Raw genomic sequence first — 25270 nt, forward strand, 5'->3', positions numbered from 1 at the left:
GGTGTTTTTGTTTTTGTTTTAATCTATTCCAAAAATATTCATCATCAACATCATCATCATTATTATTGTCATCAGCTTTGTGTGCCTTGGTTAAATACAGTGTTTTGTTCGTGTTGTGTTATTTTTGCTGTATTGAATGTACTTCATGTAATGTATGTGCGGTACTTACCTGTGATAAATTAAATATCAATGAAATTCTGGGATCGATGTAATCGACTTGTCCCCTTCCCCAAACTTCAGGCCTTGTGCCTAAAGTAGAAAAGATTATTACTATCATTATTATTATTATTATTCAGTCGTCTTATTCTTATCATGTGCTTTCACTACACTACCGAGCACAGCTCTGTGTGCCTTGGGCATGTGCTGTGGTTTGTTGTGATGCTCTTATTTTCAATGTATTGAAAGTGTTTTACGTAGGATGTGTGCGGTGCCTAGTGGTGCTATTTTCTGTATGTTATATATTCTTGTTAGTCCTGGTGTTTTTGTTATGAATTCGTCTGAATATTTTTTTATCATACCTAATGCACCTACTATGATAGGAATTGTTCAATGGTGAACAAATTATGGAGAGAGTTCTTTACTGGAATTCAGAAACTTAAGGATGATCTCAGTATATTCTTTGTCTTCGCAAACTTGGTATGCCTTGTTGCAGAATTTCTTTGCCTGCAATCAGAAAACAGATTTGGAAATCTTATTAACTAACCTGTCTAAAACTACCCACCTTTGGTTTACAATGGAACAAAATCTCTCAACTTACTATGTCTATATCTAAATCAATTGATTCTATTGTAATTTTGGGTAAAAAGAAATAATTGTGTATATGGATGTGTGGTAGGAATAATAATAATAATTATTATTATTATCATTTTGTCTCCTTCAGACCTGAAACGTCAAAGGGAAATAACCACGTCTTACCTTGTCATATTGTTCGAGGCAGTAGAACAACATGGCTAATGCAAGGCTGGACTCAGCTAAATCTTTTGAGTGTTTCTTGTGGCTAGATTCCCAGATATCGAAAATGGTACTCAAAACCTGGATACCTTCTGCTTCATCTGTTTCATCTGTCACAATGAAGAAAATTAACAATAAACAAAATTAACCCTTTTTTTCTGCAGAAACGAGACAGATCCATTCAAAATTTCATTACGCTAACCTTAACCCTAATCCTGGCCCACGTACAGGCTGTCCCTTTGGTTTTCTGCAAATGGAACACAGCATAAACTGTACAAACCCAGTCAACTACTGGCCACCACCACTAAAACAATCACCCTTGCTGCTGCTGCTGCTGCTATCACTGACACTACTATGATCATCACCACTATTACCCCCCCCCCCCCACAAACGCGACCGCCACCATTGTCGCCACCAACATCGGCACTAGCACCACAACCACACAGCACCATCACTGCCGCTACCTCCACCTCCATTGCTGCTGCTACCACCACTACTGCCCTTGCCATCATCATCATCACCACCACCATCATTGCCACCACCACCACCACCACCACCACCACCATCACTATTTCTACTATCCCTACCACCACCGTCACTGCTGCAATAACCCACCCCTCATCCCATCACTGCCACGACGACCACCACCACCATTGGGCCATGCACTCTTTCCTCTTATTCTTCAGACTATCAATTCGATAAAGGAATGCCATTCATTCCCTTCACTCACCGAGTCCGGTTCTGTGTTCTGATGTTAGATTAACAGCTGCTAATGTCTTGGGACTGGACAATTTCTTTATCTTGTCGGAAGCAATTTCTAACAAGTAGTTGTGCCAAATTTTGGTCACCTTCAACAATCATAAAACATTGAATGTGTCTTTGATTAGTTTTAAATTTATAAATTATAATTAAATTGATTAGTTTTGAAATTAAAACAGTAAAAGGAGAGAGAAATAATTAGATATAGGAGACTGACCAGCTGCTTTGTGTCACTTGCATTCAAAACTTCAGGTTTTCTTGGAATCCGTACTCCAGATTTCCTCCATGAGGTCAGAATAACTGTGGCCCATCTGAGAAATGAGCCACAAAAGGTGGGATGGCTACTGCATTGAGTATCACTGGTCATTCTCCATGGCAACACCATCATGGTCATGTCCACAGGGCACAGCTGACTGTGCCATTTGTTCTGGAGTGTACTTGCTCCCACATCTTTTGATGCTTTATCTCTCCCCCTTTTTTTTATCCTTATCTTTGTTTCTTTGTAATTAAATATATTCCCCTAATCCTGATCCAGTGATTAAAGTACAGCAAAGTTCCTTCCCAAATCATATAGGCTCACAGGGCTAGTTTCCCAGTTTCTGGGACGTATATATTCCCCATGTGGACGGTTCACAGGATTACTCCTTTTTGCCAGCTGAGTGGACTGGAGCAATGGGAAATGAAGTGTCTTGCTCAAGAACACAATGCACCACCCAGTCTGGAAATTGAAACCATGATCATGCAATCATGAGCACAACCTCCTAACCACTAGGCCACGCACCTTTACACTATTGGAATATTGTTGTAATAATAAAAGAAAAAGAAAGCTTTAGGATGCACAGTAAGTCCCAAGTTCTTGCCCCTCACCTCTGAATTGTATTTTGGATTAAAGAAGAAGACAATTAGTTGATAATTAAAATGATAAAAACCTGTCTGTAGAGTGACATTGCAATATCCATTTTGCTCTGTCGGAAGAAAACATTGGCCATGTGGTAGTAACCCCCGGATGTTTTCAAGGAATCTGTGCCATATTCTTCTGATGCATGGTAAATCTAAAGAGGAAAGAAATAAAACCAAAAATGAAGTCAAAGACTGGAAGGAGATTGGGATGAAGATAATGGCATTAGAAGAGGAGAATGACAGGAACAGATTTAGGTGGAAGTTTTAAATTAAGAGAGGAATTTAAATTTAGATTGTGGCTCAAATTTAGGTGGAGACTCAAATGTAAATAGAGGCTCAAATTAAGGTGGAGACTTAAATTTAGGTGGGGGCTGAAATTTAAATAAAGGCTTAAATTTAAATAGAGGCTCAAATTTATTTGGCATAGTAAAATAAAACCTCTTTTCTGGTGTTTAGGGCTATGAATTTATTTTGGAACAGGTTAAAGACATGGCTCGGGACCACAGTAAATGGGGGTCCTCAATCAGATCTTGATTGGTCATCCTTACCTTTTGCACCTGTCCTCTCACTCCCACTCAAGACTTCAATGAGAGCCCTTCTCGAGTGGAAAGCCAACTAAATTGAAAGCCAAGCATAGTATTTCACTTACATCATCAGCAAAATGACGAGCAGCTTCTGCATAATCCCCTTTGGCAGCATAGAGTAGGCCGAGATTGCGATGAAGGTTGTACAAGATGGAACTGGGACACTTGGGGTTTGTCAAAGCAATCCAGTTTGCTTGAGAGAGATACTGCTCGGCATCAGCAAGTCTTCCTAAACCTGAAACAGTTGGAAAGGTCTTTGTAGATAGATAGATAGACAGGTAGTTAGATAGATAGATAGATAGATAGATAAATAGACAGGTAGATAGATAGATAGATAGATAGATAGATAGATAGATAGATAGATAGATAGATAGATAGGTAGGTAGGTAGATAGCGAGGCAGACAGTAAGATAGAAAGACAGACATAGAAATAGTGTGTGTGTGAGTGAGAATGATAGAGTGTGAGTGTGTGCGAGAGAGAGAGAATGTAAAGCCAAAATAGGTTTTGTGTTAAGATTTTCAGTGGGGTAGGGTATGGAGTGGGGCTGTGTTTAATATTGTAGATATGACAGTAGAAAAAATATAAATAAAGACTGCGAATGTGGGGGAGGGTGGAAAGAGTGGAGGGAAAATCATAAACTGAAAAATACAAACAAGAATACATACACACATGATGGGACGAAGTCCTGAAGGACATCCTCAGGACACTGAACCTTTGAGACAAAAATGACGAAGGACCAGGATACCTGGCCCTTTGCTGTACTCAAGAAGACCCGTCCGACACAGCAGAAGTATGAAGGCCATTCCTTCTGGAAGGAAGATTGGCCTGCAAGAGTTTTGTGCCAGTGCCATGGACACGGCACTCATGCCGGTGCCACGTTGAAGTGCTCACACAGTTCCTTGTTAAAAATACCTTGCTCACACGGTAAAGTAGTCGGCATTAAGAAAGACATCCAGCCGCAGAAACCAGGCCAAGTCAGACTGGAACCTGGAGCGACTCTCTAGCCTACCAGCTTTAGTCAAACCGTCCAACCCATGCCAACATGGAAAACAGACATTATACGATGATGATGATGATGATGATGATGATGACTAGGTAGACTGAGTGGTAGAAATACCTACCAATACAAGCCTCTCCAAGACAGAGGTAGGAAGGAATGAGTTCAATACTTTGCGGTCCATAAATTTCCATACAAAATTTAACCGAATGCAAGGCTGCGGGCAGGGCCTGTTCGTGTAATCCTTGAAACAACAGGTGGTGCGCTCTAGTGGTGGCAGTTTGAATTATCTCAATCTGTGAACATAAATAGATAAATAAATAAAATAAACTCTGCAACTCAGTGACTAGTGTGTTAGTGGTACCAGTAATTACCATAGTTTATTGAGCAATGGAAAATTCTTAAGAGGGGCTGCTGGAAAAAAAACTAAGAATTAATAGAAGAGTTGGGAGACTGACATTCAGCTGCCGAATTTCTTCTTTGCGTTTTTGACGTTGTTCTTCGGAAATTCCATATTTCTCAGGTTGTCTGACTTTGGCGAGATTGTCACAGATACAAGAATGGACACTCTCCTTGTCCGACGTTTGGTGGCCGGAACAACTGGGAAATATAACAACAACAATAAGAACAACAACCACAACAACACATAAACAAACAAACAAACGAAAAACATAACTAACCGAAACAAACAAAAAGCCACCCCACCCCACCCCAATACATTAAAAAGCAACAAAAAAGGCCTCTTACCAATAATAAGTCACTTTACAATTAGTGCAGACGAGGTTGGCAGACTTTTGGCAGAGCTCGCACAAAAGCTTGATTCCCTTGGGGACGGCAAACGGGTAGACGCTCATATTGACGGATTTCAGTCGATCGACCGAAAAAATACTAGAAGTTTCGGAAAGAAGTACCTTGATAATAATAATAATAACAACAACATGGGTGTCAAATCTGTTGGACGTGTATTTATGTATATCTGTGTGTGTGCATATATATATATATATATGTACGTGTGTGAGTATATGGAGACGAACTGAGAGACGGGTTGCTAAAGGCAACGAATTCGTGGAAGGGACACAACTGATATGGAAATAGTGGAACGATTAATTATACAGTTTCGGGTTTTTTGATTATTAGTTTTTTTTATCACCGGTCGATTAGATTATTGTGGACAGTGAAACCAACTTCCTCATCGCGAAATGTCGGCTTTGATTTTTATATGATGTAATGCTTGTATGTGTAGACACACCACACACACACGTCCGCGCACCCACTCGCAAAAGCACACACATTCACTCACACAAACCCACATGCAGACATTCGTACACACATACACATTCACACACAAACATACGCACACACCTCTCTCGTCAGAGAGATCGCCGGAGAGATCGTCCGTTTCAAATATTGGGGCTTTTTAAGCAATGTGTTTGGGGATGATTAATGGTTTAATGGGTGCTGATGAAGGAGAAAGACACCCCCGAAATATGGCATATATGCCCATTATTCATTTTTCATCTTCGACCTTATTGTTTGCTTACGAAACGTAATAACAAAAATCAGTGTTGGCTATAATTTCTATAGAGAATCTGTAGAGATAGCCTCAACAAGTGATGTAAGAGCCCTGCTAACACAGTAGAGCATGGTATTGACTTATAGAAACGTTTAATATGCTTTATAGTATATTATGATTGCATAACGAAATAGCACGTACCTACAAACCATTAGAAAATATAAAATAGTTTACAAAAGCAGCAGACGATACATCGTGACAGAAAAGGGAAACAAAAAGAATGAAAAAACCCATATATGTCCGTCGATGTTCTTGTGAGGGCGATCTATCTAAGTTCTCTATATCGTTCGAATCCATCTCTCATGTGATGAGCTCGTGGGGCCGAAACGCCAAGAGAATTCCAACGATGTATTTTATTTGAACTGGTCGTTTTCCATAAATGCATAGCGAAGTTTATTTTTGTATTTTGTAAACTTAGGATTTTGTTTCTAAATCTCCGACAAAAAAAAGAACTATTTGAAATGACAGAAGATTGGCTTGAAGGTTCAGAGAAGGTGATCAGGTTTGTAATAATAGAGTTCATAGAAATAATTCTTTGGGTTCAAGTGCAAACCCTGTGAGTCAGAGCGGCTGTTCCAGTGCCTCTCTCATGCCGTCCTCCGGGGCAATGCCTTTTCCAACAAAAGTTTTAGGTCCAATAATCTGACCCAGCACCTCACAGACCTTCTCCACTCCTACCAATATGATCCTGAGATAAGCCAGGGGCAAGACATCCAGTGCCAATACGAATAGCAGGCCTCATGAATGTAGGAACACCATGATTGTACATATATACAATAGCGCGCGCGCCCACGCACACACATACCACACCACACCACATCCGCACGCTAGCACGCGCACAGAATCTCACACACACATACACACCCCCGCACGTATGCACGCACGCACGGACTCACACACACATACTCACGCCTTCCCCCCATCACTCACGCACACACACAGACTTACACATATACACATACACACATACATACATACACACACACATACATACATACATACATACATACATACATACATACGTTTGAACGTACGTACGTACGCTATAAATATATACGTATATACATGCAAACACACAGCAACAACAGCAACAGCGGCAACAACAGCAGCAACGACAACAGCAGCAGCAGCAGCAGTAGCGGCGGACGTTATTGTTGTCTGTCGTAAAGGCCTTTTGTTCGGTGAAAAGACCTGTCCGGACCTGACGGCGTGTTTATTGTGGCGTGAGAAGATGTGAGGTTGTGACGAAGTTTTCGGTGCCATTGTTGGATATCTGAGTGTTATGGTTTATTAGTTACAAACGTGAAGCACATCGATACATCAGACAAGTTCGACTACTTTGCGTCTTAGGCATACAAATATATATATATGTATATATATATATATCATCGTCGTCGTTTAACGTCCGCTTTCCATGCTAGCATGGGTTGGACGATTTGACTAGGGACTGGCGAATCAGATGGCTGCACCAGGCTCCAATCTGATCTGGTAGAGTTTCTACAGCTGGATGCCTTTCCTAACGTCAACCACTCTGAGAGTGTAGTGGGTGCTTTTACGTGCCACCAGCACAATTGCCAGTAAGACGAAGCTGGAAACGACCGCGCTCAAATGGTGCTTTTTACGTGCCACTGGCACGGGAGCGAGACGCTGCTCTGGCAGTGATCCCGCTCGGATGGTGCTGCTAACGCTCCACTGGCACGAGTGCCAGTCATTAAATTTGGTTCATCTATATCTATATATATGTGTGTGTGTGTGTGTGTGTGTGTGTGTGTATTTATGCGTGTGTGTGTGTATGGATGTAAATAGATAGATAGACAGATAGATAGATAAATAGATAGATTGATGTAAGCATGGCTGGGATGGTTTCATGAGATCAAACAGGATGGCAGACCCTTTTCTTGCTCCAGTGCCTTAGTTTTATCTTTTGTTTCTACTGCTAGATTCCCCCTTTTTAACACCAACAATCAGAGATCAGTCTTCACCACTTCATATTACATCTTTCCACATCTCTCTCTCTCTTCCATGGCCACTGCAAATGACCAGCACTCGTCCACATGCATCACAGGCGCAAACCAACACCGTCTTCTTTCTTGCACACTACGTCCAATTCCTCACATGCCTAGTTTTTCTCCAAACATTTGTCTTCCGTCATTTATGCACACTGACATTGCACATCCAATGGGTGTGCTGTAGACAATATGTGTTTTCTGTAGAGTGCAGAATGGTAAACAGAAGGGCCACCCCGGGTGGCACACACTCTAGCTACGCTAGTGCTTCTACACCTGGGATTTCTTCCCTAAATCTACAAATTCAGCTCTTAGAACTAAGTCCTCGACATATAGTAGTTCCTATGAATATTTGGTTTTGAGCTCTTCCATTATGGTCAGGAGGACTATGGTAAATAGAAAAGGACAAAGAATTGTGCCCTAGTGAGCCCTATTTGTACATCTCTGTGTATTGAATTAGTATGAGTTGGAGAGTTTGACAGGATCTAATGGGTCGGAGGACCACGTCTTGCTCCCAGGTCTCACTTTTGTCCTGATTTCTACAACTTGATGCCATTCCTAACACCAGCCACTTTACAGAAATGTACCAGTTGCTTTTACATGGCACCAACACTGGTGAAATTATCATGTAATCCACAAGACTTATAAAAATGTTTCCTCAACCGAGCAAGCGTGCAGCAGAGAAGGAGATGGCTTTATGCTAGACGATGAAAGGTTAATCAACATGTAAAAAAGCATGTGATGAATAAATAATTAGTAAACTGCTAATGAGAAACAGGTGCTTGCTATTTCCGGCAAAGGAGATTTTTTTTTCTAGTAAACAACAGACAATCAAAAACCATTAACATTGAATGATGGCCATTTATGAGTGATTTGTTGTTCTCCTTTTCTTTCTTTCTTTCTTTCTTTCTTCCCTTCCTACCTCCTTTCTTTCTTGTTATTTCTTTTTATTGTATTCATATATCCTCATATCTTTGTTTCCCGTTCATTAGGGAGAAGATGTCGGAGAATAAGGCAGAAAAGACGCCTGCCACAAGAGGCAGCACTTTGAAACTCTACCCCTTGGCTAATCCCAAAGGCACCTACATCTTCTGTGATGTGTGCGGCTTACCTGCCTGGCTGAGGTGCAAAGGCTGTAAAATAGCTGCTTATTGGTAAGTGGACTGCTTCTACATACTCTTACACCGTCTACACACTGTTACGTTCTACACACTGTTACATTCTACACGATGTTACATTCTACACGATGTTACATTCTACACGGTGTTACATTCTACATGATGTTAAACTTCATCTAGATTTATTTTGGTTACTTTTTTAAAAGTTTTCAGTTTATATTTTATTGTCCAGATTGGAGCCTGGTGTAACCACCTGGTTTCACCAGGTCAAATCGTCCAACCCATGCTAGCATGGAAAGCGGACGTTAAACGACGACGACGATGATGATGATGATTTCATTGTGAGAAAGCATATGCAAAGCAGTGTGTTATTTTCAGCAATTTACAGACAAAACTAGACCCAGAGTTGTAGTGACCAGACAAAATACAGTTATGGTCAAAATACAAAATACAGAAATAAAGAAAGGGACAAAAACAAAAAAAGGTGTGGGGTCAGGTTGACTTTAAAATTTTATCTTCATGGTCAGATTACAAGGAAGAAAGTACAAAACAGCATGAAGAATAAAATGAAGAATAAAGTTAAGCATTTAGAAATAATGACTACGATGATGATGATGATGTTGATAATGATGACGATGATGGTGATGATGGTGATGATGACGACTAGTGTAGCCCCTTCCCAAGCAATCCAAAATTTAATCACACAAAATAATTAAATCAATAACACGTCCGTTCTTTCATCTCCTTCTTTTGTTTACTTTTGTTTATTTTTTCTTCTTGAATTTGTTTTAGTAATCGAGAACATCGACAACTGGACTGGGTGGGGATTCACCGATTTCTCTGTAAAAGCCTGATCTACCTCTATAATCCGCCGGCAAGGAGCATAAGGAAGCTGCAACAACAAGCACTTGAACGAAGCATCCTCAATACTAAAGTAAACAATTAATTATCTCGTTTTAATTAACGTTCTTTTATCTTTTGGATTGTTTTCTGTTTGGCTGCCACAATTTCAATTTCTTCAATTTCTGTTCCACTCACAACGCCCGGTCTGGGAATCGAAACCGCGATCCTACGACCGCGAGTTCGCTGCCCTAACCACTGGGCCATTGCGCCTCCACACCAAGCTACTTATCACGTTCTTTTTGTCACTTATTAAATGCTTAAAACACATGCGGTATGAGATGTGCTAAAAATAACAGCTAAGTAAGTCTTGAATCATGCACGAAAACCATTTTTGGGTGGGGGGTGCATAATCGTAAGAACTCCTGTGTGTAGAATACAAATTCACAAAAAGTTTCAGAAAATTCCAGGAAATAAAAAAGATCGGATCTTTTCCGTTTGACTGCCAAGACTAGAGTTTTATAAAGTTTGATCATTTTCACCCAGTCAGGAAACAGGATTTGGAAGCCGTCGTTTTGTTGTCAATATTTAACTTGAGTTAACCGAAGTTAATTAGTCTGATAATAATTTCCAAAATTAACTTAAAAGTTAGATCGTTAACGAAAATGTTAACTTTGTAAATTAACGATTAACTGATTAACGATTTGGCCATTAAGACAATATGACCCTCCCCACACAACATATATTATAAGCTTAAAGCTTCTAAGTGATCACCGTGCAATGGCTAAAGAAAATAGTCTAATAATGGACCATATAAACCCTCAACGGAAAAAAGTAGCTTCCCCCGTCCCATGCGTACAGAATACCTACTTTTTCCATCGAGGGCTTATATGCTCCATTATTAAACTATTTTCTTTAGTAATCGCACGGTGATAATATTTATATTTCTTCTGTATTTGTTGACAGCTTGAACTTATAAATATGTGTCTCTTGCATGGACACCGACATCTGTTTGAAGGCAATTACAAGCTTATTATTCCACCGGCTCTTCAATGTCTGCGTCTCTACAAGATGTTATTCAAGGCCGAAGGCGTTGAGTGGCTCCCGGCTTATTTACTTCTTGCTGAATGTTTGCTCGGTAAGGACAAACCCTACTTTCGTTTTCGTAATTATCTCGTTACAAACGATGATCTTCTTTTATTTCGTTCACCCTTTTGACCGCAGCGATGCTGGAGCACCGCCTTCGAGGGGTTTTAGTTGAATAAATCAACCCCCAGGACTTATTTTTTTAAAGCCTGATACGCATCCTTATTGGTGCCTTTTGCCGAACCGCAAAGTCATGGAGACGTAAACATACTAGCACCGGTTGTCAAGTGGTGATGGGGGAGACAAACACAGACACAAAGACACACACACACACACACACACACAAAGCGCACGCACACACACACACACACACACAAAGTTTAGGTGTTGTTATTGTTGGTATTGCTGTTTGTTGTTGTTATTAATGTTGTTGCTGTTGTTGTTGTTGTTGACAGGCTTGGGTCAGACAAACGAGGCGGCCAACTATTTATCTCTGATTAATTGGTTTGAGACAAAGAACAAAGTGACTGGCACCAAATGCAACCACATGGTGAAGCGGACGATGGCCAAGTTGTCTATGGTCAGAGAAAACTACCAACAAGCCCTGGATGAACTGGCTGAAGACGTGAGTAGTAGTAGTAGTAGTAGTAGTAGTAGTAGTAGTAGTAGTAGTAGCGAGGTCAAGAAGTCTGTGACCCAACCACATGGTTCCAGGTTCAGTCCCACTGCATGGCACCTGTGGCAAGAGGCTTCTACTATAGCCTCAGGCTGGCCCTTAAGAGTGTATTTGTTTAATGGAAACTAGAAGAAGCGCATCGTGTGTATGTATGTATGTGTTACTGCCCAACAACTGCTCGATAACCGGTGCTGGTTTGTTTACGTCCCCGTACCTTAGTGATGGTGGTAGTGGTGTTGTTAGCGGTGGTGGTGGTGGTGGTGGTAGAAGCAGCAGCAACAGCAAAAGAGACCTGTGGCCGCAGTTCAATGACTAAAACACATAAAAGATAAGAGATAAAGGAACAGCTTCAAATGAAATAAGATAAATGAAATTTTAAAATCTCCATGGTAACCAATTTATTTACGTCATCATGTTATCAAATTCCAGCGTCTGACTACACTTCACAAGAGTTATCTGCCTTGCACCGAATCGAGCTTCTTTCATAATCTTTTTCTAAAAGCACAAAGCCTCAAATTTTTTTGTGGAGTGCGGTTTAAGTCAATTTCATTGACCCCCAGGGCTCAACTGGTACTCATTTTGCCGACCTCGGTGGAATTTAAACTCAGAACGTAAAGCATTTTGCCCGGCGAGCTAACGGCTCTGTCTGCTCGCCTTCTCAGCTTCTTTTGTAATGCTTGTAAAAATAGAACTCAAGTAGGGTTCAAAACTCACAACACACACACACAGTTATATATCTGTCTGTCTGTCTGTCTGTCTGTGTGTTTGTCTGTCTGTCCGTCCGTCTGTCCGTCCGTCCATCCGTTCGTCTCTCTGTCTTTCTCTCTCTATATATATACATCATTAACTAAATATATTCTGTTAGAATATTATATTTTTTGTTTGTATTTTTGAAATGATAAAAGGTAAAAAAAAAAAAGAAATTCATAACCCACTTGGAATTGAACCAAGAACTGTTATCTTTCGGAATTAGAGACTGTAAAGTAGCAACACTGTGTTCCTGCTACCTCCCTTACCATTCTTAGAAAAAAAATAAATGAATTTATTGATTTAAAGACATTTATGACAAAAAAAAAAAAGGTGAATTTCTGGTTGTTTTTGGTTTTTCCAGATATATTTGGCATCAGAGAAATATGGAACTCTTGATATTCAGACTTCTGGAGGATATTTCAACATGGCCAACGTCTATTTCTTCTTAGAACGAGAAGAAGTGACAAATTCTTTATACAAAAAGGTAAGAGTTTATATGTTCTAAGAATATAGCCAAAAAGTCTGCAATAGTACCATTGATTTCAGTCACGAATGACCATGGGATTGCATCGAGGAAGTTCCCCTCCAAAGAACAAGTCCAAACAAGGTTGTTTGTGGAAGACCAGCAGTCATCCATCCATACCAGCCTCCCCTCCTGTCCATGCCACTGATGTTATCCAAGGGAAAGGCAAAGGGGCCGATACAGCTTGGCACCAGTGGCATCGCAACTCATTTCTACAACTGATTAAAATGAAGCAATGTGAAATAAAGTGTCTTGCTCAAGAACACAACACACACACACACACACACACACACACACACACACATTTATATCTTTGTATGCTTTGTTACAGGTCATTGATATTTGGTGTAACCATTTGCAAAGTTTGGTCAATCAGAAGATGAAGACCAGCACTCCGGACATAGCCTTACCGATAAAAGAGGAAGAATACGAAGCACTAAGTAAATATCAAGAAGTTTATTCATTCATCTTTACATCAACCCCGTTGCTTAGGGAACTTGTAACACATGGCTCAGCTTTTGATACTATTCGGTTACACACACACACACACACACACACACACACACACACACACACACACACACACACACATTGCCGACCTTCAGGAACATTGTGCGCTCTAGGGCTAATTTATATTTTGCATTTGCGGCTCCGTTGGTGGCTAATGAGCCCTGCTCTTGACAAGCATACACGACTGCAAACATTGCAGCCCAAGCTTTCCCCATTCACTATACGAGCCGTGCGTGGTGGTGGTGGTGATGGTTTTGATGATGATGATGATTTTGATGATGATGATGATGATGATGATGATGATGAATAGAAAAATAAACAACTTGCACAGCGTGACAAGTGAATGTAGTTTATTGAGAAGGAATGATTTTTTTAATTTTTTTTTTTTTAAACTAGACGAAGCTGACTCAGCAGAGGCCACGATGTACTTTGAAAGTATTGGAGATTGGTGGGAAAGCATAGGCGAGAGCCAGTCTTACTACAGTGGGAAACTGGCCTATTGCAAATCAATGCATCTGTTTGTCCTCTCAAAGTTGAAGGAAGTAAGTAACAGCAAACATTTTCTTTTATGAAAATTAACTTTTCATTCTTCCAAGCTTTGTGGCGAGTCGGGGCGCTGGACTCCCTTGTTCGGAAATATAAGGACACAGATATTGTGTTGTATAGCCAGCTGGAGACGATGTTTCCTGGGGCTGAACAACAGTACCCTTCGTCCTAACTGGGACTGCCATATTATGTTGGCAAATAATCTTTACTTTATATATATATATATGTGTATATATATATACATCACAACTCATTTCTACAGCTGAGTGAACTGGGGCATCGTGAAATAAATGTATGTATGCGTGTATGTATATCTATGTGCATTTATACTCAGTTTTATTTGCTAATTTTGAAATTTTTATTGAAAATTTTCTGAAAAATCATTGCAGGCCTATGCCAGTGCCAAGAAAACAGTGGTGTTCCTGAGATCTATCCCAGACTGTGAAGCTCTGCTAGTTCGAGCCGAAGATTTAGTAGAATCCTGCGAAAAAAAGACTTACTTCTAACCTGGTAATGTCTAACGAAATACAAAAATAATAAATATATTTCCAAACGCGAACAACCAGACAACGCTATATATATATATATATATATATATATATATATATATATATATATATATATATATGTATGTATGTATGTACACAAACACACACACACACACACAGAGGAGTGTCTCTGTATATTTAATGTATATTATGTACGATGTGTTATAAAAGTATGTTTCGTATAATTGATACTTAATATAATGATACTTAATTTTGATGTAATATTAAAAATGATAATCATTGTGTGTAATATGTAACTGTCATCATCAGGATTGCATACGTTATGCTTTTAGAGGCTATACCTGGATCCTCAACACTACACACTATCCAGAATATAGCTCTGCTAGGAACAGCCCACATCCTACGCAAGACGCTATCAGCTCAATAATGCAAGCTAAACAAAGTAAGCCACAAAGACAAGACACTCCATACAGCAAATATCCAATGAAATAAAACTACCACCAGCAATCCGGTTACCCAATGCATTATATTATACGCACAACACACGATGCAAACACTATTACAGCAAAAGTCAGCAGCACACCTCAAAAAGAAAGTAAAGAAAGGAAAAACTGATGCAATACAATATCGGGAAGGGTTTGCATACTCCCAACAGCAAAAAAAAAAACAAAAAAACACACAATGCTGCACAAACCTCAGAAACATGGAGGTGCCACATGTTGAACAACAACAACAACAACAACAACAATAACAATAATCCTTCCTACTATAGGCTTAAGGCTTGAAATTTTGGGAAAAGTCGATTGCATCGACCCCAGTGCGTGCAGCAGGTGATGCAGTAAAAATTTGTCTGAAAAAAAATAAAATGTCGAATGATGATGATGATGACGACGACGATGACGCTGGTGATGGTGATGATGCTGATAATGATGGTGATGAAGATGAAGATGATGGGGATGATGGCGATGTTGACGACGACGATGATGATGATTGATGATGGTCGTTTCTACTAATGGCACAAGGCCTGAAATTTTGGTGGGAGTGGGGCTTAACTGATTGCATTGACCTCAGGATTTCACCCTTGCGCCCATTGTAGAAAGGATTATTATTGTTATGGCGCGTGTGTGTTTTGGAGAGGGGGGATTCTCAGGTCTTTTAATTCTAGAAGGGAGTTATTTCCCATTAATTTCTCTGGAGTAATTTCCCTTGTTTTAGTATCGCGGAAGTTTCAAATATTGCTGCTGACAATACGAGATCCAAACGAGTTTTATACCGTCTTTTTCAAAATAAATTATTAGCAATTTGGAAGAAAAAAAAAAAACAGCAACCAAATGAAGAAAGCAAAAGATGCTGGGGAGATAAGTTGTAGGAATGATTTAATTAATTAGAACCCTTGAAGGCGGTGTCTCAGCATGACTGCAGACCGATGTGCCACACCCTGAGAATGTTTCCTTAAAATGTATACATTTTAATGAAATTTTCTACAAATACCTTAGAGATGTTGAGGAATCCGATTATATCGGATTTTGTAGTGAAAAATATTTGGAGGCGGCACACATAAATAATGACATACAATACATAATATCTACAAAATGAAAATTGGGATATGTGTCAGCATGAATATCTGCGTGCCCACCTTTTTGTTATTTACATTAAATTTTGATAGAATCTTAATTTACACCATCTAAAAATTATTTGTTGAAAATTTCATTAAAAAATCTAAAAGATATCTGTTTTGAGGAAACAAATTCGTGGAAGAGACACACACATGTGGCTGTGACCGCAGAGCAACGACTTAAGAAAGTAAAATAATAAAAAGAATAAGGAATTTTTTAATAAATAAATTCTCTCAAAAACAATATTTGTTTCCTTTTCTGTCTTAAAGGTGATGTCAATAAATCAGCAAGCAATCTACTTATCTATCTATCTATCTATCTATCTATCTATCTATCTATCTATCTATCTATCTATCTATCTATCTATCTATCTATACATACATACATACATACATAAAAAAAGGTGAGTCCCAGCTGATAAGATCAACGGTTGTTGGCTGTTTTTCTGAAAGGCTCGAAATACGAGAGTAGTAAAACAGCCAACAACTGATGAAGGGTCGTTCTTAATGTTGTTTGTCTTGTTTTCGATTTGTGTCTTTCGTTGTTCGAAGAAATAGTTCATATTCCATGTACTCGTACTTCGTATTTTTTGTTGTACACGTTTCGTGACGTCTTGTGCTCACATATACACACATATATATATACGTATAGATGTAAGTATGTATATATGCATATATATACATTAGTATATTATATTATATTATATTATATTATATTATATTATATTATATTATATATATATATATATATATATATATATATATATATATATATATATATATATATATATATATATATATATGTATATATATGCAGTCAGTAGGTGAAAGCAGCATAAGATCGATATAAAAAATACATACTAGTAAACCTTCACGCCCACTACTTCATCGAGGGCAAGGCCCACGTCGTTAAAAGTTACTCTAAGGGTGGTAATGGAGATGAACACGTATCAAGCTTCCTCAAGTGTTTACCTACATTACTACTCCCTCTCTCTCTCTCTCTCCCTCTCTCTCTCTCTCACACTCTCTCTCTCTCTCTCTCTCTCTCTCTCTCTCTCTCTCTCTCTCTCTCTACACACACACATATATATACATATATATATTGCTTTGTATCAAGTTTATACGCTTGTGGAATCGTCATGAATCCATTTCGCAGAGTTCATTTTCTTCTCTTCGCATCCACACTTCCACCCCCTCCCTGTCTCTCACGCTTTACCTCTCTTCTCCCCTATACCTCTTACTACCACTACCACCACTTACACATACACTCACATCTTCCTCTTCTCTGTTTTTTTGTCGTCCCTTCCCGCATGTTTATTTACCTCTTAAACAATATCAATTTATAATGTACTTTCAGTGATTTATTCAAGTAATGCATCCTTCTGATAATAGATTCCCCGGGTAGATTGTCAGGAGAACATAACAAAGAGAGATAAGCGAAAATATATGAATAAAATATTAGACAGGCAAGCAGGCAGACAGACGTGAGGATGGATGGATAGATAGATAGATAGATAGATAGATAGATAGATAGATAGATAGATAGATAGATAGATAGATAGGTAGATAGATAGATAGAGAGAGAGAGAGAGAGAGAGAGAGAGAGAGAGGCAGACAGATAGAGAGAGAGAGATAAATAGATGGATGGAGGGATAGACAGATAAATATGGATATATATAAACGGACAGATAGATAGATAGACAGACAGACAGACAGACAGATAGATAGATAGATAGATAGATAGATAGATATAACTATATATCTTTTATCATTTACTTCTTTCTGTTATTAGATTGCGGTCAGACTGGAGCACTGTTAAGAATTTTTTAGTCGAATGAATCGATCCCAGTACTTTTTTTTTCTTTTTTTGTAAGCCTGGTACTTATTCAATCGATCTCTTTGCCGAACTGCTAGTTACGGAGACGTAGACATATCAACGCCGGTTGTCAAGTGGCAGTGGGGGACAAACACAGACACAAAGATGCACACACGCACACATACGCGCGCGCATGCTTGAATGCATGCACGTGTGTGTGCGTGCATACATACATACATATATATACAGCGGGCTTCTTTCAGTTTCCGTCAACCAAACCCCTCACAAGGCTTTGGTTGGCTCGAGGCTATAGTAGAAGACAATTGCCCAAGGTGCCACGCAATAGGACGGAACCTTGAACCGTGTTGCCAGTATGCAAGCTTCTTACCACACAGCCAAGCCTGCGCCTATGTGTGTGTATGTGTGTATATATTGCTATTCTGATCTGTTGACCTCTCGACACCTCTATCACTCACTCTCACTCCCCTCTCTCTCTCTCTCTCATTCAAAACAATGACAGATTCCACACTCTAGCAATCTCTAATCCGTTAAATTAGTTATCCTATAAGATTAACTTAAGTATTTATTGATATATTTGTTAATAATCTTTGTAATAGCCAAGCGAACAAGTTTCAGCAACTCATCCGCCATTCATAGTCAGTGTGTGATCTGTGATCTTAGTAACAATGATCCTTCTTCAATGGCAGCAGACGATACAATAATGGACGCTGTTCACAGACCAACGTCCATGTGAAAATCAAGTAAATACATCTTCTATGTCAATAATTCACCTTGTAATTAACCAAGAGAAAACTATTTAATTTAGATTTAACTTAATAATATTAGATTAGAGTAGAAGGTTAAAGCAGACGAGAGAATAACTTGATTAAATGTAATCCGCTGTTGTTGTTGCTGTTGTTGAACTTTTCTCCGTGAAAGCCACGACAAGACGAATGGAATTCCAGTTATGACCATGCTGTTGGCTTTATTTTTCTGTTTCGCAAGCATTGTACCTTTCTTTAAGTTGGTGCTATTTAAGGGATATTTGGCTGCTATTGCTGGAAGGTCGAGCGGGCACGCGCAAGCTCCCCTCATTAACTCGTCTATCTCCAATAAAAGTCAATGGCATTGGTAGTAGTGGTAGTATTGTCGATGGTGTTAGTGGTGGCAGTAGCTGGTGTGTTGTTGTTGTTGGTGCTGGTGTTGCTGATGACGGCGATTGTGGTGGTAACAGTGCTGCTGCTGCTGTTAGTTTTAAACCGACGTCGATGACGATGGAGGGGAGTTAGTGAGACAGTACAAAGATGGGGATGACGAATATTTGAGATCCTTCGGTTCGTCATTTTATCTGCCGAATAAATCAAACAGAAATCTCGTTGAGTTTGTAGCTGAAACAATACCATATGTTGATACTGCACTAATAATAACAGCATACTTTGAAACGCTTGACTGGATAACAATGGCGACCTCGACGACTATAATAACCAGTGAGTCAGAAACAACAATGACTGGATAATATAGTGGACAATAGAACCGAAGGGGCTATCTCGGGGGGGGGGGGAGCCCTCTGTGTCCTTAATATACATTCTATATTACGGAGTGGGGGTGAGGAGCTGAGCAGTGATAAATAAAATTGCAACTCACTTTTGCCAGCTGACTTCACTGGAGCAATGAAAAATAAACTGACACTGTTGGTTACGACGACGAGGGTCCCAGCTGATACAATCAACGGAACAGCCTCCTCGTGAAATTAACGTGCAAGTGGCTGAGCACTCCACAGACACGCGTACCTTTAATGTAGTTCTCAAGGAGATTCAGCATGATACAGAAAGTGACAAGGCTGGATCCCTTTGAATTACAGGTACAAACCACTTTTGCCAGATGCATAAACCGCAGCAACAGGAAATAAAGTGTCTGGCTCAAGGATACAACGCACCGCCGGGAATCGAACTCACAACCTTGCGATCGTAAATCGGATACCCTTAACCACTAAACCACACGCCTTCGCCATCGCCAACATGGAGGCAAACACACAGATGTTTGGATAATAAATGTACTCGAATCAGGGAATGAAGTATGTAACAGCAAATTAATTCATGAAATCACGCCTCCCCTCTCTCTATCTTTCTGTCTTCGGTCATGTAAGTCATAAAAGTATTATGTATAATAATAATACTTATATATAACCGTGCACATAAATCTAGACTTCGGTACACGTATATCATATATATATGTGCGTTAGTGCCTGTATGTTTGATTGTGTATGAGAAGAAAAGCACCGATATGTGCTTTTGATGAGCAGAATTTAGCTAGGTCGCCTACAGCTTAGCTTTATTACCCTCCTCATGAATAAAAGTCGGCGAAGATCAAATAAAATGTATCATACAAATGCTAGTGTTTATTGAGAAAGAAATCAGAGTACAAATAATTTAATATATTTTTATGTCTGTCTGTGCTGTTTCCTTGTCGTCTGTAACTGCGACATTTATCAACTGAGGTGTCTACCAAACAGCTTCTTTAATATTGAAACTTGTCTTATTATATTCATTGCTGACAACCGACCGGAATAATCCGTCCATAGATTATTAAGTACGTTTAAAATAGATGGAATCGTTAGAAATCTTAGACAAAATTCCTTTCGGTTATTTAGTGGCGGCTGTAACGTTCTGAGTTTCAAATCCCGCCGAGATTAAATTTGCTTTCGCCGTTCCGGATGTGATAAAACTAAAAACCTGTTAAATATTCATTTCTACTCTAGGCACAAGGTCCGAAATTTTGGGGGAATGGGCCAATCGATTAGCCGACCCAGTACGCAACTGGTACTTAATTTATCGACTCTGAAAGGCTGAAAGGCAAAGTCAATAAATACTAAATAAGTAATTAAATAAAGAAAAAAAATTAAGAATTTTTGGCAAATATTCTGATCATTTAACAAAAAAGAAAGAAAAAAACAATCCTGTGATGAGGTCGCAGTTGGTACGACGAAAACTGACAGTAAATAATAAATGAAGTTAACAGCGTTTGTGTTTCTGAATGGCTAACCTGTGTCTTCCACAAATCAAATAATTGTTTTCTAGCAAATGTACCTCCAAAATTCATGTATTTTTATTCCGGAAAAGCCTTCGCTAGCGTTGGTAATTTAATCTCAACAAAAATCTAAAATTTGCTTTGCGACGACTGACATTTGGCGACATAGTCGCGTGTTGATTAAACAACTTATATCTCGAAATCTGCTCTTCAATTCCAAACTGATACGACTATATCTCTTAATCTTTCCCCTCGTATCATACAGTGATATTTCTATGTCTTCCTTAATAAAAAAAAACATACAAATCAGGCGGACAGTTCATTTTTATCAACTTTCTCACAATCAGACGGAAGCTAACGACTTCCTTTTTTTTTTTATATATTTAATTTTGTTATCAATTCATCAAACAAATCGTGATTTTCGTACATAGTATTTATTACACAACAAACTCTTTTTTATTATTATCCCGACTGCCCTCTTTTTTTTTCTTCTTTTCATGTATGAAACTCTGATCGCTTAGCTAAACAAAACAAGTCTTGTGAATGGAGCTCATTGTTTGGTCGAGGTTTCTAGGGAGCTGACATCGTTTTTATAAGATATTCGTTGAAAGCAATTGTCAGTTTTGGTTTCATTCATAGAAACTGAAGGATTAACCAGATTAAATATCTACTGTTAACTGATTCTGTTATAATACGTTTAAATCCAATGACACGACGACTGACATCAATAACATGTTTTGGCGAACAATAAATGTAATATTGCTAACTTCAGCATTATATATAAACCTGTCTGCCTATTTATCTGTCTGTCTGTCTGTCTGTCTACGATGGAGTGCTAAAAAGTTCCTGGCTCTAGGTAAAAGAAAATATAGGAGGACCAGTTAAATATGATCTTATTCAACATGTTTCCTTCTCAGATTCACACACTTATTGCAATGGTCCTTCAGTTTTTTCTAAGCCCTGTAAAAGAACTCGGAAGGTTGGGCTTTCAACAAAGCCTTTCACGATATCCTTATAGCCAGGACCTTTCCAGCACCCCCTCATAGCTGTCTATCTACCCAACTATCTATTTATCAAATGATATTATTTATTCACTATTACAGATGTTTCGTTTGTTAACAGGAATTACAAAATTGAACAAATAATATTATTTGATTCTCTGTCTGAAGAATTTCTAATAGGAGATGTCTTACATGTTTTCTACTACATGTACAATTTTATAAGTCTTAGTAATCGAAACAGCTTCCCAGATTCTTCGCCCCGGCAATTAATCTCTTCCCGTCTTTAACAACTTTGATATTCTCAGTTTAAAATGACAACGCCCACCAACTTCTGGTTTTGTAAGGAAGATGATACGGTTGAGCTGTCGGCCATTGAGTTTGTTTTATAGACGAAGATGTATAAGTGTGATAGATGATCCGTGCTTTCTATCATTTCCGTTCTGTGCTGTATATTGTACGTTTGCCTGTCCTTGTACAGTTTCAGTTATATATTTTTTTCAGTTATATATATATTGGTATGTGAGGAGATTGTTGGCACTCCTCGCTAAACTCCTCTTCACTTTTGGAGAAAGGAGCATGTTGAGTGATGCTCTCTACGGTTCCTGTCACAATGCAACGAAGATAGATAGATATTAGCACAAATGACTATATATATATATATATATATATATATATATATATATATATATATATCTACACACACACACACATATATAACCACACTATTTACCAGCTTCTTCGTCTTGTGTCATCCAATTACAGTCTATATAAATAGACATACTACAATTTCAATGTCAAACTTCGATGAGATGTCAACTGATCAAGTAATCAATTGATTGAGGTGACAGAACAGATAACAGCAGCTTTCTGTTGGAAAAAAACCAAACTGGCTTGAACTTGGAAAGCTTCAGAGATCGATAAACTTTCATTGATGAACTGCAGTCGACCTCATGAAGAAGAGTGCGAAATTGGAAACGATTCAACATGGCGTATCATCTCATAATTTAACAGATTCTTAACATGAACGAAGACGTTAATTGTATCTAGCAGGACCCGTGGAAATTCCAAGGCAAAAGTCAGTACATTTGAGAGCATTATTCTTTTATTCTTTTACTTGTTTCAGTCATTTGACTGCGGCCATGCTGGAGCACCACTTTAAAAGTGTTTTGCTCGAACAAATTGACCCAACGACTCTGTTTTTTTAAAGCCTAGTACTTATTCTATCAGCCTCTTTTGCCGAACCGCTAAGTTACAGGGATGCAAACGCACCAGCATCAGTTGTCAAGCGATGGAAGGGACAAATACAGACACACAAACATCTATACACACACACACACACACCCATGTATATATATATATATATATATATATATATATATATATATATATATATATATATATATATATATATATACGACAGGCTTCTTTCAGTTTCTCAGTTTCTGTCTACCAAATCCACTAACAAGGCTTTGGTCAGCCCGAGGCTTTAATAGAAGACATTTGCCCAAGGTGCCACACAGTGGGACTGAACCCAGAACCACGTGGTTGGGAAGGAAGCTTCTTACCACACAGACACATCTGCTCCCAACTTTCTTTGCTGTTTTATCACATAAAATGACGAGACGTAACGGTGGGGTATCTAGCTGGTCTTTCTAGCAGGCTGGTCGGCCACGCAGTGAATACATGTTACTTTCATGACGGTCCCGTTGTCGTTGTTGTTACTATTGTTGCCGTTATGTTTCATGTCTGACATTCTCTTTAATCAAAGCCGATCGTCTGCATACTGATAGTGTCTCTGAATAATTTTGTTCCATGCTGATAGTTTGCTTTCTTCTTCTTCTTCTTGTCTAATACTTCCAGATCGGAACATTGCCAAATTTGTGCTGGTTATTGCTGCTGCTGCCGTTGCTGTTGCTACTACCACTGTTAAATCTTGGTTAGTTCTGTTTAATTACAAGCCAGCCTTGGCCAGCGCAAATTTACCAACAGTGGGTGATCATGTAACGCTCAGATGAGGAACTAGCGACCGCATAATTGGAATATAAACGTCTTTATTTTGGAATCGAAACCGAGATAAGAAGCGATATGTTTGCTAGGCATCTCTATGTTATCTGTGATTTCCACCAAATGTTTCTGTTGGCATCGCTCCAGTAATGCCGTGAGAAGATATTTGAGCACATTTATTTGAGGATTAAACAAAATCCTTGAAACTGCATGACCTAGTGACATGGAGGCGCATGGCTTAGTGGTTAGCATGTTGGATTCATTGATCGTTAGAGCGTGGTTTCGATTCCAAACCTGGGTGGTGCCTTGTGTTTTTGAGCAAAACATTTCATTTTGCGTTGCTTTACTGCTACCATTGTTGTTGTTTTTGTTGCTGTTGTTGTTATTGCCGTATTGATGATGATTAAGAAACTGTAACAACAGGGATCGAATCCCAAGAAATTATTTGACTTCAATTAAGACCACAACGCTGATGTTATTTAACTTCAATCGAGACACACCACAGGAACAAGAGATCAATTATTCAACCGGAACATAGAAACGAATATATTAACCAGTCAACAAGTAATTTAGTACCGGAGTGTCACCTGAGTTGGCTGCAAACTTCATTGGGGTAACTTCAAGTAATAAAACGAAGCTGAGACAGTTACGGCGCCCAAATGAACATAAAAATTAAAATAAAACAATAGACACTTACAACATGCATTCGGTCCAGAACTAAAGCATTTGATCTTTTTACTGTGATTTTAATAACTGTTTCATTCAAAATACAAATTACCGTTTAAGCGGTATTGTGTGTTTCGGGGAGAAAAAGACCAGACAACCAGCTATTGCAGCCGATGTGACTGGTCTGAGCTGAGAAAGTTCACACCAAATCAACCAAAATAAATCACAGAATAGAAAAGAAGTCAGTCAGACAATGCTTAATGTAGGCAATAATGACAAATGTTTATCTAAAATAACAATGGAATTTGCGAAATATTAAGTCGTGAGGGTTGCCTGTTTGCCGATCGAAAGGTTGGTCGGTTCGTGTCAAGTTATCGGTGTTCTATTCTCTCCTTTAAAATAACGACCTAATTTTATTATTGAGATGTTGTCATGGTCTGCCGTTTCTGGATTTGATGTTGGTAGAAAAGGAAAACTATATATATATATATATATATATATATATATATATATATATATATATATATATATATTCATTGCCCTGCCTTCCATTCCTACACCTATCTATCTGTCTGTCTGTCTGTCTGTTTGCCTGTTTGTCTGTCTGTTTGTTTGTCTGTTTGCCTGCCTGTCCGTCCGTCTGTCTGTTTATCTTCCTCTGTGTGTGTGTGTGTGTGTGTGTGTGTGTGTGTGTGTGCGTGTATGTATATATTTTAATAAGTACAGGAATGGAAGGCATCATGATGAAATGTTAGTCTGATACGCAAAAGACTTCACTGTTAAAAAAAGAATGGTTCAGATTAACTGAAGCT

At 38.8% G+C, this 25270-nt stretch overlaps 2 protein-coding genes across 4 annotated transcripts; one reads left to right on the top strand and one right to left on the bottom strand.

The window, feature by feature from the left end:
* Window positions 1–4: 4 nt before the first annotated feature.
* LOC106871848 (zinc finger MYND domain-containing protein 12) lies at window positions 5–6105 on the bottom strand. Of its 2 annotated transcripts, XM_014918565.3 has the most exons (9): window positions 5907–6105; window positions 4940–5080; window positions 4651–4792; window positions 4317–4488; window positions 3260–3429; window positions 2640–2762; window positions 1682–1799; window positions 916–1061; window positions 5–663 (listed from the first exon to the last, which is right to left on the bottom strand). In XM_014918565.3, the coding sequence occupies exons 1-9, from the start codon at window positions 5915–5917 to the stop codon at window positions 562–564; spliced, it is 1125 nt and encodes a 374-aa protein (XP_014774051.1). In that variant the 5' UTR covers window positions 5918–6105; the 3' UTR covers window positions 5–561. The 2 variants fall into 2 exon arrangements, with proteins under 2 accessions (XP_014774051.1, XP_014774052.1); XM_014918566.3 differs by lacking the exon at window positions 5907–6105 and having other exon boundaries at window positions 4940–5839.
* A 29-nt stretch (window positions 6106–6134) lies between these two features.
* LOC106871842 (zinc finger MYND domain-containing protein 12) lies at window positions 6135–16188 on the top strand. 2 transcript variants are annotated; one of them, XM_089342843.1, is made up of 9 exons: window positions 6135–6267; window positions 8764–8925; window positions 9682–9823; window positions 10696–10867; window positions 11271–11440; window positions 12603–12725; window positions 13096–13204; window positions 13671–13816; window positions 14210–16188. In XM_089342843.1, exons 1-9 carry the CDS (start codon window positions 6227–6229, stop codon window positions 14324–14326), a joined length of 1182 nt encoding a protein of 393 aa, XP_089198969.1. In that variant the 5' UTR covers window positions 6135–6226; the 3' UTR covers window positions 14327–16188. The 2 variants fall into 2 exon arrangements, with proteins under 2 accessions (XP_089198969.1, XP_089198970.1); XM_089342844.1 differs by lacking the exon at window positions 13671–13816.
* Window positions 16189–25270: the final 9082 nt, after the last annotated feature.

The sequence above is a fragment of the Octopus bimaculoides genome, chromosome 26 (genome assembly GCF_046866305.1).
Source record: "Octopus bimaculoides isolate indiv1 chromosome 26, ASM4686630v1, whole genome shotgun sequence".
Classification (NCBI taxonomy): Eukaryota; Metazoa; Mollusca; class Cephalopoda; order Octopoda; family Octopodidae; genus Octopus; species Octopus bimaculoides.